Source organism: Schistocerca serialis, chromosome 3 (genome assembly GCF_023864345.2).
Source record: "Schistocerca serialis cubense isolate TAMUIC-IGC-003099 chromosome 3, iqSchSeri2.2, whole genome shotgun sequence".
In the NCBI taxonomy this organism is placed as follows: Eukaryota; Metazoa; Arthropoda; class Insecta; order Orthoptera; family Acrididae; genus Schistocerca; species Schistocerca serialis.
Genome location: NC_064640.1, coordinates 98174560 through 98190828, shown reverse-complemented (window position 1 = coordinate 98190828; position 16269 = coordinate 98174560). Strand labels below are relative to the sequence as shown.

Below are 16269 nucleotides of genomic sequence, written 5' to 3'. Positions count from 1 at the left end.
TTATGAGTTTTTCTACGTATCTGTAGTGTGTCATGACCATATATCAATGAATGGAGCTACAGTGAATTTATGAAATCGCTTCAATCATTTGTAATAACCCTGTATTTTGCTATCAGCCATTTTTTCGTTTGTGCGACGACTTAAGAGGGAAACTATAATGCGATCTTCCTCGGTAAAACAGTTTTGGAAAAAAAAGTTTAGCATTTCGGCTTTTTTCTGTGTTGTCCTTCGTTTCACTGTTATTATTGCCACGAAGTGTATGGCTTCGATCCGTTTACTGATTTATTCAGAGAACTCACGATAGCGAACTTTATACACAGATTGAAAGTATTACAGACATGATGAGGAAAAGAAGGGTAGCTTTCTACAGCCAAATCCAAAGGATGAATCCCAACAGACTGCACAAAGACTATTCAGTTACTCCGGTAAATTAAATGGTTCAAATGGCTCTGAGCAGTATGGGCCTCAACTTCTAAGGTCATCAGTCCCCTAGAACTTAGAACTACTTAAACCTAACTAACCTAAGGACATCACACACATCCATGCCCGAGGCAGGATTCGAACCTGCGACAGTAGTGGTCGCGCAGTTCAGGACTGTAGCGCCTAGAACCGCTCGGCCACCCTGGCCGGCTCGGTAAATTAAAAATGAAAAACATTTGGTGTAAAGAAGTTGGAAGAGAGATGGATGAACTACAAATTAGTCCACAAGATATCGAGGTACGACTACCACTCAGAAAGAAATATACAGGAATCCAAAGGCTCCCATGGAAGACCCAAGACAACTGGGGCCACTCGAACAGAGGAAAGAAGAAAGAAACATCGAGAAATGGTGAGAGAAATGTGGAAGAAAAAAAGAGAAACAGTAGAAGTAAGAGTAATCCATAGCGACTCGTGCTTAAAAGACGAAGAAGAAACAGATGTACCAATAAAAGTAAATTTTAGAAGGAAATTGTATCACTGTGATGTAATAAATACGACAAGATAGAAGATTTTGTTTCTTTCGAGTGCATGTTTTAACACGAAATTATTTTAAGACAAAAAATATTTCGGTTCCCTCATTTCCGAGTTGAGCGTTTTCACTGTGTGTTAGGACGTATCAACTAGATTTGAGACTAGGGCTACGGACGCCCTCAGTCGTACGGCTCGAGACATTTACGGAGTACGAGGAGCTTTAGAAAAACAGCGCTGAAGCGACAAAGTTTGCAGTACATCTCGAAAAGTGAAACGACTGAAACGCAGGCGCGGTAGGTATTAACTTCAGTGCAAACAGTTTGGTGTAACGAGTGACGACGCGCCGGAGGCGAGTTCGTCGGGCGAGGTGGGGAGGCGCGTCTGACGTAAGGTTAGCGACCTCGGCGGCGTCCGAAAAATTTGTGCCGCGAGGCCAGCCGGCCGGCCCAATCGAAGAAGAGACCACCCAGCCGCCGAGGAGCACTGCACTTGGCCGACGTGGAAGGATCGAGAAACGGCCACTATCCTCGGCAGATCGCATAAGTACGCGAAGAATACGGCGCCGCGGCGGGGTGAGGAGGGGCGCGCGGGGGTGGGGGCCGGCGGCGGCGTCGTCTGGCGTCTGGCGGCGGCGGCGGCGGCGGCGGAGGCGGCGGCGGCGGCGGCAGTCTCCGGCCGGACTCGCGCCCGCACGCATGGCCCGCAGCTGACGGCGGCCGCCGGCATGCAGCGCAGCGTCGCCTCCGCCTCCGCGGCCCCCCACTAGCGGCTGCGGCGCAGCTCCCGAGCGCACTCTCAGCGGCCATGCGGTGGCGCGTGCACGCCTTGCTGCTGGCGGCGCTGTGGCTGGCGGCGAGCGGTGCAGCGCGGCCGCGGCCGCGGGCGCACCACCGGCGGCCGCACGTCCCGCCGCTCGCCGCCGTCACCACCACGGCGGGCGTCGACGACGCGAGCCGCATCGAGGCCATCAAGAAGCAGATCCTCTCCAAGCTGGGCTTGCGCTCCAAGCCCAACGTCACCACGGCGCTTCCGCGGGCCGTCGCTCTGGACACCCTGGAGCGCGCCGGCGGAGACGCCCGCCGCTCCACCGCCGCAGACATGCCGCGCCAGCGCTCGGCCGAGACCGTGCCCGACGACTTCTACGGCCGCACCTCCGAAATCATCACGTTCGCCGAACCAGGTAAGCACGGCCCTTGCCGCGGCTGCCGAACGCTCGCTGCCACGTCTCAGCTTCGTACGGAGCTGTACTTACAGTTCGAATGTGTACACGTTCTGCACTCATTATCTTCAGAAACTTGTGGCACCGGCAGAGGAATTCGACCAGATACCGGGGGTTGGCAGAGAACGAATTCACTATTTTCTGTTTCGTTTATTGCTGCTTGTGTCCTTCGAAACCCAAAAATTGGAGTATACTCCGTCCAAAAATTTTGTTTAGAAAAAATAAATCCAACACATCGAATTTCCATTTGCAAAGACACATACGAAATTCGTAATAAACTATAATGTAAGTGATCACACAAAAGCTTTTAAATATACTTCAATTTGTGAGTCAGTTTTTGAGGGCATTCGGATATATATATATATATATATATATATATATATATATATATATATATATATATATAGTTGTTGTGGACTTCAGTCCTGAGACTGGTTTGATGCAGCTCTCCATGCTACTCTATCCTGTGCAAGCCTCTTCATCTCCCAGTACGTGCTGCAGCCTACATCCTTCTGAATCTGCTTAGTGTATTCATCTCTTGGTCTCCCTCTACGATTTTTCGATTTTTACCCTCCATGCTGCCCTCCAGTACTAAATTGGTGATCCCTTCATGCCTCAGAACATGTCATACCAACCGATCTTTTTATATATATATATATATATATATATATATATATGAGTACAAATGCTTGTTACCGGTTAGGATAGTTAACTACTGACGGAATTGTCAGTCTCCATACGTTGAGACAACTACTGGAAGGGAGTTGATTCACTGCTAACGTTCTGTTCCTATCGTTGTAGTTATAAGAAATGCATTGTTGTGTTGTTTGTTGTATGTATGTTTCATACCATACTTTCGTGCGCTAGCCTCTGCGATCTGCCCTCTCCGTTTGGAAATAATAAGATATTTTTAAGTACGTATTTTTAAGTACGGAAGTTACAACTTTTCAGAGACGTACTGCGCCAATTACCAACAATGCGTTGCACCATTCAATTGGTACGGTACCAATAACAACACTCAACGGTTTGATATAACCGCTTCCTGATGGTGTAGTGCCGATGTAGAGGACAGTGAGAGAGAATATATCAGTCTTTATTTGAGTAATATAGTCTAAAATTAGAAACAAACTTGCTTTCAACTCAGAGTGAGGCTGGTAACGAGATAGACGGAGAAAATACCCGTCACTGTTCCTCAGGTTGAAAACGTCTGCCTAATGGTAACTCCTTGCGCTTGATAACAAATTGGGGACGTGTCTGTTCTCTTATGAGAACGTGGTATCGTCTAAGACAAGCGGAGGCCGCTGTATGGCTTCATATTGCCTGTTTCAAGCTTAATTGGGTGAATCACGTTAAGAAACGTCTTGCGCAGTTGTTTCTTACCACCAGAAAAAGGATGAATATATACTGCAGGAAACGGTATAAAAGAGCACAAACACAACAGTTCTAAACTACCATATTACCACTAACCATGGGTATTTGGAGAAGAATACTGACATAAGGAAGTCTATACTTGAAGCTCTGGTAGGTGAAAGAAGCAGTTCTCTTCTCTTAAACTGTTATGGGTCACATTTCCCTGTTTTATTTGCAGGTGAGATGTAGTTTGATATGGAACGAGTATCACCGCTAATGGTTCAGAGCAAAATACTGCCTTTGTAGCTTGAGATAGTAATACTACAACAGCTGTGAGTAAAAATTCCAGTAAAAGAAATTTGTTCAGTTCAGTTGTATAAGTATCATTCGAACTGTATCACAGTTATGAAATTCCGATCAACTGTTGCTTTCAGAGAGCAAGTTTTGGAGTTTTCCAAACGCAGTTGAAATAGTACTGGCCGATGCCTGGAACTTGAAGTACTGACTGGAACATTTAGCAGTCAATAATTCCGTAGAACTGAAACCAAGAGTGTTCTTGCTCGACAGGACAGTTGCTTAGCGAGAATTTCAGTTAAAAACTCGCAGAGAAAAGTAAGATTTTGTCCTTGTGGACATTTGAGGAAGACACGAGTTGAACTCCTGTATGAGGTAGATTGTCGTCCTGTGGACTACGTAATATGATATAAACTGGTGAAACGGAAAGGTCTGGACAACGGTAAATCTTGTAGCCTGTCATTGTGACGAGGCTTTGGACCAGAATAAGAAACGTTGTTCGGAGCGCAAGATCTGTGGTTCGATCTCATTTCCATATTCCTTCATTAAGTTCTCTATGGTTTCCCTAAAGTGAGAGATATAATGATTTCTCATGCGACGCCAAGCGAGTTTATGCTCTCGATCTTTGTCAAATCGAAGCGACTTCTAGTTCTCTAGGTACCTCATCGTCAACTCGACGTTCGGCCCTACAAATAAATCTAACATTGTCCGTCCCAGTTTATTTGCAATACTCCAGAGTCATGATTCCGAATCCGTCTTGCATTGCTAAAGATTTCTGTTTTATAGATGTACGCTACATATAGCACTAAAAGCTCTTTGAAAGTAGAGAGCTATTTTCTACGATTGTCTCCAACCATGCAGCAACGTCGAACTACTTCTCGCCCAAAACAGTCACATCTGAAAATGCAGGAAAACGCCTTTTTAGTGTCTGCAATTAACACTCAGACCCTTCAAAACATTATATTTTACAATTTAATAAGCAATCGGTGAGTTTTTGCGCTTTCATTAACAACTAATAAATATTATGTTAATAATTATTATATCATTTTATGTATTAATTGAAGATCGGATAAAATACAGTGCGCTATCTAGGTTCTAAGCATCTTCAGTGGGGACTCTTTACAGAGGATACAATATATTCGATACATATTTAATAGTTTTATAACTTTTAGCCCTTGTTGTAAAAGGACCCACTGTGACAGATGCAGGGTATAGATCTAAAATACAACATAAATATGAACGATAACCATAAGCGAGAATGTAGACGTAAGACACAGAACAGTGATTTCCATCGTAACACTATTTCATAATATAACAGTCGGTTCATCGTTTGCAAGTACAGAATTATGTCCACGTATCAATAAGATAATAGTGTGCGATCAAAGTTGTTCTAATATACGAAATATTGTTGGCCTAGCCTATCGCCTTTGTGCTCGCAACCTCAGAAGTGTATCTCAATTTAATCAAGGATATGTAGGAGAAAGACCACTGAAGCTTAATGTCCCGACGACGATAAGATCGGTAGAGTTGGAGTACAACCTCAGAACGAGGAAATAAATCGGTCTAATACTCTTTTCAAAAGAGAAGTCATCGCTTTTACCATAAGCGATTTACGGGAACAATGCAAAACCCAAACTTGGTTCACCGGACGGGAAACTGAACGGCAGTTCACTGTCTTAACCACTGAGTCACCTCGCTCTGTTCAAGAACACGGGAAAGCCACCCGAAAGTCCAAAATTTCCGCTCACGGAGAAGGAAAATAAAGTTTCCAAATGTTACAGAATAGTCTAGAAAGCTTCAAAGTGCTAATCATAGTACTGAATGGTGAGAACGACGAATCAGTGCTGTGTTCTCATACAGAACTGTTGAAACATCTGCACACAAAAAAATGGCCTGTCTCCAATGAGGGACTGCGATTCGTGCTATGGTCAAATTACATCTGTCCAGTACACAAAGTGACTGGTGACGAGTGACACATAACAAAGATAAAATGAATCTCCAACATTGATCTTTAGTTAACGTCGATATCACCAGAGATATAGCGAAAGCTTCGTTGGACAAGGATAGGAAGGAATCAACCGTAGCTGTTTTGAATCAACCATCCCATGTCTCGAATGCATTTTACATGTTGCCCACTATCACCGTCAGACTTAAATGATAGAATAACTGTATGACTTTTGTCACTAGACTCTACTATACTATACCTTAAAACGTCTGGTAAGTCTTTTACATGAAACGTCAGGGTTTCGGAGCCCTAACGAAATAATTGAAGCCTCCACTTACAATTATTCAGACTTCTTTTGATGATATCATGTTTTGATGGATGGTAAATCACGATCTAGAGAAGTATGTTCCGAGTACAAGAGTTAAGGGCAATAAATACCCACCGTTGTTTGACAAAAAAAATTCGGAAAATGCTGAGGAAACAAAAAGACTGTTGTGCTCTCGGTTCAAAAGAGAACGTGCAAATGGCGACAAGCCAAAATTAGTAGAGATTCGTGCGTCTGTAAAAACATCGATGCGTGAAGCATGCAACTACCACTGCCATACGTTAGCAAAGGATCGAGTCCAGGACCAAGGAAATTCTGGGCCATGTTGACCAGCCTGGAGTGGCAGTAGAAGATAACAAAAGGAAAGCTAAAGTTTTAAATTTAACTTTTAGGAAGTCGTTCACGCAGGAGGATCATACAAACAAAACGTCGTTTGAACATCGCACAGATTCCAGTATGGAGAACGTAATAACAGGCATCCCTGGCGTAGAGAAGCAACTGAAAGAATTGAAAACAAATAAGTCGCCAGGTCCGGATAGAATCCCAGCTCGGTTTTACAAAGAGTATTCTCTACGCCACTGGCCCCTTAGCTTGCATTTATGGGGGAATCCTTAGCCCAATGCAAAGTCCCAACTGACTGAAAAAAAAAAACAGGTTAGTCTTGTATACAAGAAGGTTAAAGGAACTGACCCTCAGAATTACAGACCAATATACTTAATATAGTTTGGTGCAGAATTTTTGAATATATTCACAGTCAGAATATAATAAAGTTCCGTGAGACTCGAAAGCTTCTGTCCACAATTCAGCACTTTTTAGAAAGCACCGCTCGTGCGAAACTCATCTTGCCCTTTTCTCACTGATATCCTGCAAACTGTGGATGAAGGGCAACAGGCAGATTCTATATTCCTAGACTTCCGAAAAGCGTTTGACATGGTACCTCACGCAGACTGTTAACAAAGGTACTACCATACAGTAGAGGTTCCCAGATATGGGAATGGCTCGAAGGCCTCGTAAGTAGTAGAACCCAGTAGGCTTTGGTCGACGGTGAGTGTAAATCGGAGACAGGAGTAACATCAGGAGTGCCTCAGGGAAGCGTCATAGGACTGTTGCTATTTTCTATATACATAAATAACCTGGCTGACAGTATGGGCAGCATTCTGTGGTTGTTCGCTGATGACGCTGTGGTGTGCAGGAAGGTGTAGTCATTGAGTGACTGCAAGAGGAAAAAAGATGACTTAGACAAAATTTTTAGTTGGTGAGATGAATGGCAGCTATCTCTAAATGTAGAAAAATGTAAGTTAATGTAGATGAGTAGGAAAAACAGTTTCATAATGTTCGAGTACAGCATTAGCAGTGTGCTACTTGACACAGTCAGATCGATCAAATACTTACGTTGCGAAGCGACAATAAATGGAGCGGCCGTGTACGAACTGTAGTGATGAAAGCAAATGGTCGACTTCGGTTTATTGGGAGAGTTTTGGGGAAGTTTGGTTCATCTGTAAAGGAGACCGCATATAGAACCCTAGCGCGACTCCTTCTTGAGTACTGCTCGAGTGTTTGGGATCTGCACCAGGTCGGATTATAGGAGAACATTGAAGCACATCCGCACCAGATCGGATTAAAGGAGAACATCGAAGCAGTTCAAAGATGGTTCAAATGGCTCTAAGCACTATTGGACTTAACATCTGAGGTCATCAGTTCCCTAGACTTAGAAGTACTTAAATCTAACTAACCTAAGGACATCACACACATCCATGCCCGAGGCAGGACTCGAATCTGCGACCGTAGAAGCAGCGCGGTTCCAGACTGCAGCGCCTAGAACCGCTCGGTCACATCGGCTGGCTTCAAAGATGGGCTGCTAGATTTGTTACCAGTAGGTTCGATGAACACGCAAGTGTTACGGAGATGCTTTGGGAACTCAAATGGGAATCCCAGGAGTGATGGCGACATTCTTTTCGAAAAACGCTATTGAGAAAATTTGGAGACCTGACATTTGAACCTGACTGCAGAACTATCCCACTGCCGCCAAAGTACATTTCGCATGAAGTCCACGAAAATGAATCAAGAGAAGTTACGGCTCTTACAGAGGCACAGAGACAGTGGTTTCTCCCTCGCTCTACTTGTCAGCGCAATAGGAAAGGAAATACTGGTAGTGATACGAAGTACCCTCCACCACGCATCGTACGGTGGCTTGCGTAGTTTGTATGTAGATGTAGATTCATGCTGTGAATCTTTAGCACAGATTCAATTTAAGTAATTTGAGAAGACCAAGGGAAGCATAAAGCTTGACAATCGGGTTGGATTTGAACCCCACGACTCACTGCCTAAATCCTCTGCTCACTGTGTCAGCTCTTTCAGCGATATGTGTTAGATTGAAGTGCAGTGGAACTCCAGTTATCCGGATGACTCGGGACCGGACCCGATCCGGATAATCATATATCCGGATAATTGGATAGGTCATAAAAACACGTCATTTCTTTAAAAGAAAAAGCTAAATTTGTGCTTTCATATTCCGCAATATTAATTTCATGACTACAAAATATGTTGATTTGTTGATTAGATATTATACAGTACTGTACTTACATACAGTGTCAGTTCTTGAACATATCGGTCAGATTAAGTTGCTTTGCTGGCTTCAGTCGTTTCCTTGCAACCAAGTCTCTCGTCTGCTTGACGGTGAGCAGCTACATAAGGTCAGACCCCCGCGTGCCGCCCCATCCATGTTATCGCAATGTCAAGACGCGCAAACGCCTCACCAGCAGGCGGTCCCATGAGTTTCAATTTCAGTGTCATCTCCTAGCCATCAGTTCCTTCTCGCGCACTTAGAATGATTTCATCGTCAGTGAAAATTTGGAATCCAGGCTTCTAAGAATCACAAGCAAGCCATTCGTCTATATCCTCTCCACTGCAGTCGGAACGTCGAGGAATTTTCAAAATGATCTTTCTTACGTGCTCAAGCGACATTTCATCCACTGCCGCTTCTCATTCTTCTTCTTCCTTTTCACGGTTCTTCTTTTCATCTTCATATTTCCGTAGCTCATCTTTGCTTCAAATGCCTTTCAATTAGTTCTAAGCTCTTTATAATGTGGTATTCTTCACTTAATTCCATGCTTCCCACTATGTAAGAGGAGTTTTCTAAATTCATTTTTTGGTGGTGAGCCAAAATACCTCCTTCAGTTCCATCTTCTATCGAAAATTTCCTCACCAGTTGTCTTCTGTAACGTCGCCTCATAGTTTCGATAACCAAGTAGTCCATTGGCTGCAACAAAATCTTAACGTTTGACGGCAGGAAGAGTGTTTTTACACGCCCATCTTCTCTATCTTTCTGTGGAGTGGCAATGTGCACTGTCCAGAATTAAATCACCTTACTGCCTTCTTTCCCCATTGGCGTTTGGTATCTCTTCACTTCAGGTATGGAAATTCAGTCGTACCATTTGCAGACCGAAGTAGCAATCATCCAGGCCTTTGGTTGATTCTTGTAAAAGATGGGAAACTTTTTAACATTTTTGAAAGCCCAGAGATTAACACAAGCAGTATTTTGTGGTTTCCTGTAGAGTTAGCACAGTTCAGCACTTTAACACTGCCTTTACTATTTTTATCACCAGGAACAAAGATTCTGCATCATTTCTGAATTTTTCGATCAAACTTTCTGCTGCTTTTGGGTCTGTAGATAGTTTCTCGGCATTTAAATCCAATTCACTAATACCCTGCCTTGCCTTGAAATTCCGTAGCCAGCCATTTCTCGCTTTAAATGAAGATCAACTTTTTCGCAAACAATTTGCCCTGAAAGGGGGATTCCCAATGCTCGCTGCTGCAGAAACTACTTGAATACGCCCTTTTCAGGCTCTTCGTTTGCTGCTGTTTTCATCGCTTTTCTCCACGAACTCTCATTTCCTTCCTCAAGGACAGACAGAAAGTTTAAAATTGAGGACTTGTTTTTTTATGTCTGAAATTGTTTGTTCCCGCGCTAAACATCTCAGCTAATTACTTGCTACTCACGCCTTTGTCTAATTGTTCAAGGACTCTTATTTTGTCTTCCAACGATAAGGCAACGAGTTTCCTTTTAGAATATTATATAGTGCAATAAATTAAAACACACGCACGAAAGAAAAGAGCCGGAAGACGGAACGTATAGCGACAATTCAGTGTAGTAGGGTAGTATCGGCCGGCTTACAGTACCGGCTACTACCGTGATTTCCCTTTCCGCCTGCAAATGGCAGAAGCGTACAGTAAGCAGAAGCAAGCTTGTGTATCCATGTGCACGAGAATCGGCAATCTTTTTCCTCTCTTCAGTGGCATGTCTGCTCCGAGTGCTTGATGGTGTTGCTGTGGCTCTTAGCGCACGGAAGATACTTTGAGGCCTGTGGTACTTGTTTTTAAGGTAAGTGATTAATTTCGTTGCTATATTTCGATTATATATGTTACGTAAGAAATGACATCAAACAAACGGTTCATGATGATTTCATTAGAAGGACTCGCAATATGACTAGATCCTACTGCGTGTTTGTCGTGCAGCTCAGGCTACCTGACTGTCGTTCAGTATCGGCCAAATGTAATTTCAAAATTTCTTCTTCTTCTTACTTCTTTTCAGAATGAAATGGTGGAATATGTGAGAAAAGTAAGAGTAAAATGGAATGAAGAGCGCATGGCAATGGCTGTGAGCCAAGACCGTGAGGGAGGTAGCTGAATCTTCTTCAACAATTAGAAAAGAAAAAAATCGCTACCAAAGAGAAGAGATTGATAGCTGAACAAAATAATCTGAAAGAGTGTTGAAGAAAGCTGAATTCTAGTCGGGGTTCCAAAATAAAATAAACACACAAAAGTGGCCATGGAAACCAATTACAGAGCGACGAAGAAAACTGTAATTTACTGGAAATAATGGGTCAACAGAAGACACTGTCAATTGCATTGTGTTTGGAGTGATTTGAAGAGATACGGGTGTTGTGTACCAAGTGTTGAGGCTGGGCACATGTTGGTTGTGTGGATCAGGAGAATATTTCGTATTTTATTTGCGATACCTGTAAAACAGTGAGCTAAACGTTGGTTTACCGAGCTGAAATAGGGACAATGTTCCCGTGCTTATGTGTTTTAGTATTGTTCAGTAATTGTCAGTGCTGAGTATCATTAGTAACCAACAGTATCACAGAAAAGACAATGGCCGATACTGCGAGACACTTTCTAGAAGCCATTTAGTTATTGCTTTTTTGCGCTAGATGTAATTAAGTACAAGAAATAAAAATAAACATCATTACACTGTGCTACTCATAGAAAATGACTTGAGATGAGAGAATAGTAAATGTTCCGATTAACCACCATAGTTACACAGTAAAGTTAAAAAAACTTACGTTGGCCGATACTGCGCGACTTTCCCCAACATTAAGGTCACGACACAGATTGATGTAGGCCGCACTCAGCGACGGCCACTACAAACAGAACAATACACGTACTGCGCGTACAATAATGCGCTTACTGTATTCGTTGTTCACTGGAAGATTTTGTCTTCTAATATATACACTGCGGAGTGATTTTAGAATGACAAAGAAACGTGCAGTATACTGTATACTACAATAACTATCAAACAAAACCAACAATTTTAGTCATACAGTGCAAATTTGTTTTTCCACAAAGCGATTTGGATAATTGGTGATACGAATAGTTGGAGTTCGACTAATTGGAGCTCTGGAGTATGTATTTTAATAGGGAGGTGGAGAGAGTGAGGAAGCGGTAACGCCCTGTCGATAGCATTACTATTGAACAAGATCGAGAAATGACGCGTTTGGAATCTCCTGGGAAGGAACTACCCATGGTCTTCAATCATTCAGACACTCATGTAAAGAAAAGTAAAAATCAACGTCTCATCAATAACCAAGTTATTAGATTGAGCACAAGCTCAGAATTCGCCGAGACAAGAGAAGAAAGTGGACGATGAACTTAAGTGATCAAGGGAAATAACGTAAACACTAAAACATGATGATCAGAATTGGATTAGAATTGGGTCTCCTCTTCATCAATTTCTTTAACTCCCAAGTCACCTTACGGTGTTTGGAGGAAGTTACTTTGGGTACCACTACCTCCTCCTCTCCCTACCTTCGATATGAGCTTTAATTTCTCTGATTTTCTCGTCTTGGTCATTTGGCGAGACGTGTATGGTAGGAATAAATATTTTGCCCTAATAATTTCATGTGGATCCACTACTTTAATAGTTCGCTTAAAGTAATAGGCGCAAGACTCGTAATGTTGAGTAAGATTGGACGTATCAGGATATGAAGGAAGCTACTCCCGAATATGACTGCCGCTCTTCTACACCAGCCGGCCGAAGTGGCCGTGCGGTTAAAGGCGCTGCAGTCTTGAACCGCATGACCGCTACGGTCGCAGGTTCGAATCCTGCCTCGGGCATGGATGTTTGTGATGTCCTTAGGTTGGTTATGTTTAACTAGTTCTAAGTTCTAGGGGACTAATGACCTCAGCAGTTGAGTCCCATAGTGCTCAGAGCCATTTGAACCATTTTTTTTCTTCTACACCACGCTGCCTCACTATAAACTAAGAATGATGTGTGAAATTAGCATAATTAATTCGCCCAGTTTATAGTGTTTGACAACTGTTATTAAATATGAAAAAAGTGTTAAGCTTCAAGCGTTGACCAAATATAGTAGCGTAGTAGAGCTCGATTCCTAAATATGATGTCCCAATGTTCCGATAGTATTTGTAAAAGTTTGAAACTCTCTTATATCGTCATTTGTATTTTTCTTATTTTTATTTATTTAACCTGGTCGGATTTGTGCCCTCACACCTTCTATTACGTCGGACCAGAGATCCACACTATAGTACCTTTTTCACTTCACAGGTATCTAAGAAATAACAATTTTAATGTGACAAATAGTATTAAAGTTATTTGGGTGTCTGCAGAGACAATGTCAGTAAATAATACTGGCTATGAACTAATAAAGAAAACTATCACTAATAATAATAATAATAATAATGACAAAGATAACACTAATGGTAGTGGCAGATATAAAAAGAATTTATAGTTACAGATACAGATGTTTTCTAATACAGCGTGTTCTAGGAAAAGGAAATTTAGGGAGGCTGCACCAGCTAAGAATGCTGGGAAATCAGGGACGATCTCCTTGGAAACAAAGATGTACAGAGGTAACGAGTGCGTACAGGGACAGTGGTAGTCATTATTGCAGCTTCAGTAGATAATGACTACCACTACCATTGTCACTGCACCCAGTCGTTACACTGTACATCCTTCTTTCCTACCAGTCAATATTTTGAAAACTATGTCTGCGAGGTTTTTGCCACACTAAAAAGAATATATCTTTACTTCACTAACGATCGTACAATATCGACAAGACGAAAGGAGATAAACGAATGTCTGGAAATCAAAATTGCGAAACATATAGTGGAAAAAGTTGAAGAATTCTCTGGCCGAATCTACAAGATTATGTCAGAAGGAGAAAGCAAAGAAGAAAGAAGTCGATTTCTTGAGGTGAAGAAGTCAGAAGGATGGAGAACATACTGTAAACACGGAAGCACTAGAAATAATATGCTACGGAGAGGTGATAAAATGAAGCACACATATGAACTGCGAAACGATGAGGCGCTAGAGGCAATAGGCAAATTATGTGGATATATACTGGGCAGTCAAGAATTGTGAAAAAGACAATGGAAGGTGCGTGACAGAGACAAGGGTTGTAGACACAAAGAGAGACTATAGTATAGAAAACATGTTCTCGAGGATGTTGCGTGCAAAAAGTACGTGGGGATGCTAAGATTTGAATAAGAAAAGAACAGATAGATGACGGCATTAAACTAGTCGGTAAACTGATAACTTGCAAAAAATCAATCCTGAAACGTTGAAAATGAAACTGTTTTGACACCTTGAACGACAGTAACGCATATTGTGATCGGCTAATTGAATTAGCCTGATAATTTTACACAAATAACAAATAATCTAAAGTGGATGTATAGCGTAAATGTGGCGTTCTAGAGTTTTCAATAGTTGAGAGTAGAAGACATGACCGCCAAGAAGCTGCAGTACAATATTAGTTATTCACAACCATTTTCGATAAACTATCATTTTCTGGTAGCTTTAAGCGAGTTATTTTAATCAGACAGGGCGACCCTTTGTCTACATCTACATCTACATACATACTCCGCAATCCACCATCCTCGTGGCGGAGGGTACCTCGTACCACAACTAGCACCTTCTCTTCCTGTTCCACTGCCAAACAGAACGAGGGAAAAATGACTGCCTATATGCCTCTGTACGAGCCCTAGTCTCTCTTATCTTATCTTTGTGGTCTTTCCGCGAAATATAAGCTGGTGGCAGTGAAATTGTACTTCAGTCAGCCTCAAATGCTTGTTCCCTAAATTTCCTCAGTAGCGATTCACGAAAAGAACGCCTCCTTTCCTTCAGAGACTCCCACCCGAGTTCCTGAAGCATTTCCGTAACACTCGCGCGATGATCAAACCTACCAGTAACAAATCTAGAAGCCCGCCTCTGAATTGCTTCAATGTCCTCCCTCAATCCGACCTGACAGGGATCCCAAACGCTCGAGCAGTACTCAAGAATAGGTCGTATTAGTGTCTTATAAGCGGTCTCCTTTACAGATGAACCACATCTTTTCAAAATTCTACCAATGAACCGAAGACCACTATCCGCCTTCCCCACAACAACCATTACATGCTTGTCCCACTTCATATCGCTCTGCAATGTTACGCCCAAATATTTAATAGACGTGACTGTGTCAAGCGCTACACTGCTAATGGAGTATTCAAACATAACGGGATTCTGTTTCCTATTCATCTGCATTAATTTACATTTATCTATATTTAGAGTTAGCTGCCATTCTTTACACCAATCACAAATGGTGTCCAAGTCATTTTGTATCCTCCTACAGTCACTCAACAACGACACCTTCCCGTACACCACAGCATCATCAGCAAACAGCCGCACATTGCTATCCACCCTATCCAAAAGATCATTTATGTAGATAGAAAACGACAGCGCACCTACTACACTTCCCTGGGGCACTCCAGATGATACCCTCACCTCCGATGAACACTCACCATCGAGGACAACGTACTGGGTTCTATTACTTAAGAAGTCTTCGAGCCATTCACATATTTGGGAACCAATCCCATATGCTCGTACCTTAGTTAGGAGTATGCAGTGGGGCACCGAGTCAAACGCTTTCGCGAAGTCAAGGAATATGGCATCCGTCTGATACCCTTCATCCATGGTTCGCAAGATATCATGTCATCAAATAACGGGAAGCATTAAGCAATGTAGAATAGAATTGTCAATGTACCTGTATAATTGTTCTACTCTGATAATTATATAAACCTCATTAACTTGACAGTAACAGTATACAGGGTGTTACAAAAAGGTACGGCTAAACTTTCTGGAAACATTCCTCACACACAAATAAAGAAAAGACGTTATGTGGACATGTGTCCAGAAACGCTTAATTTCCATGTTGGAGCTCATTTTAGTTTCGTCAGTATGTACTGTACTTCCTCGATCAACGTGATCAAATTGTAAATTTTCACAATCAACATGTGTGGGCTGACGAGTATCCGCACGCATTTGTGCAATCACGTCATCAACACAGATTTTCTGTGAACGTTTGGGCAGGCATTGTTGGTGATGTCTTGATTGGGCCCCATGTTCTTCCACCTACGCTCAATAAAGCACATTATCATGATTTCATACGGGATACTCTACCTGTGCTGCTAGAACATGTACCTTTAGAAGTACGACACAACATGTGGTTCATGCACGTTGGAGCTCCTGAAAATTTCAGTCGAAGTGTTCGTACGCTTCTCAACAACAGATTCGGTGACCGATGGATTGGTAGAGGCGGACCAATTCCATGGCCTCCACGCTCTCCTGACCTCAACCCTCTTGACTTTCATTTATGGGGGCATTTGAAAGCTCTTGTCTACGCAACCCCGGTACCAAATGTAGAGACTCTTCGTGCTCGTATTGTGGACGGCTGTGATACAATACGCCATTATCCCAGGGTTGCATCAGCGCATCAGGGATTCCATGCGACGGAGTGTGGATGCATGTATCCTCGCAAACGGAGGACATTTTGAACATTTCCTGTAACAAAGTGTTTGAAGTCACGCTGGTACGTTCTGTTGCTGTGTGTTTCCATTCCATGATTAATGTGA

General features: G+C 42.6%; 1 protein-coding gene across 1 annotated transcript in view; it reads left to right on the top strand.

The window, feature by feature from the left end:
• Nucleotides 1-1845: 1845 nt before the first annotated feature.
• Nucleotides 1846-16269, top strand: part of LOC126471536 (inhibin beta chain-like) — a gene marked incomplete at its 5' end in the record, with an annotated part of 314954 nt that continues 300530 nt past the window's right edge. The window contains one exon of the mRNA XM_050099762.1: nucleotides 1846-2131. Coding sequence (XP_049955719.1) covers nucleotides 1846-2131 — 286 coding nt within the window. The remainder of the gene's footprint in view (nucleotides 2132-16269) is intronic.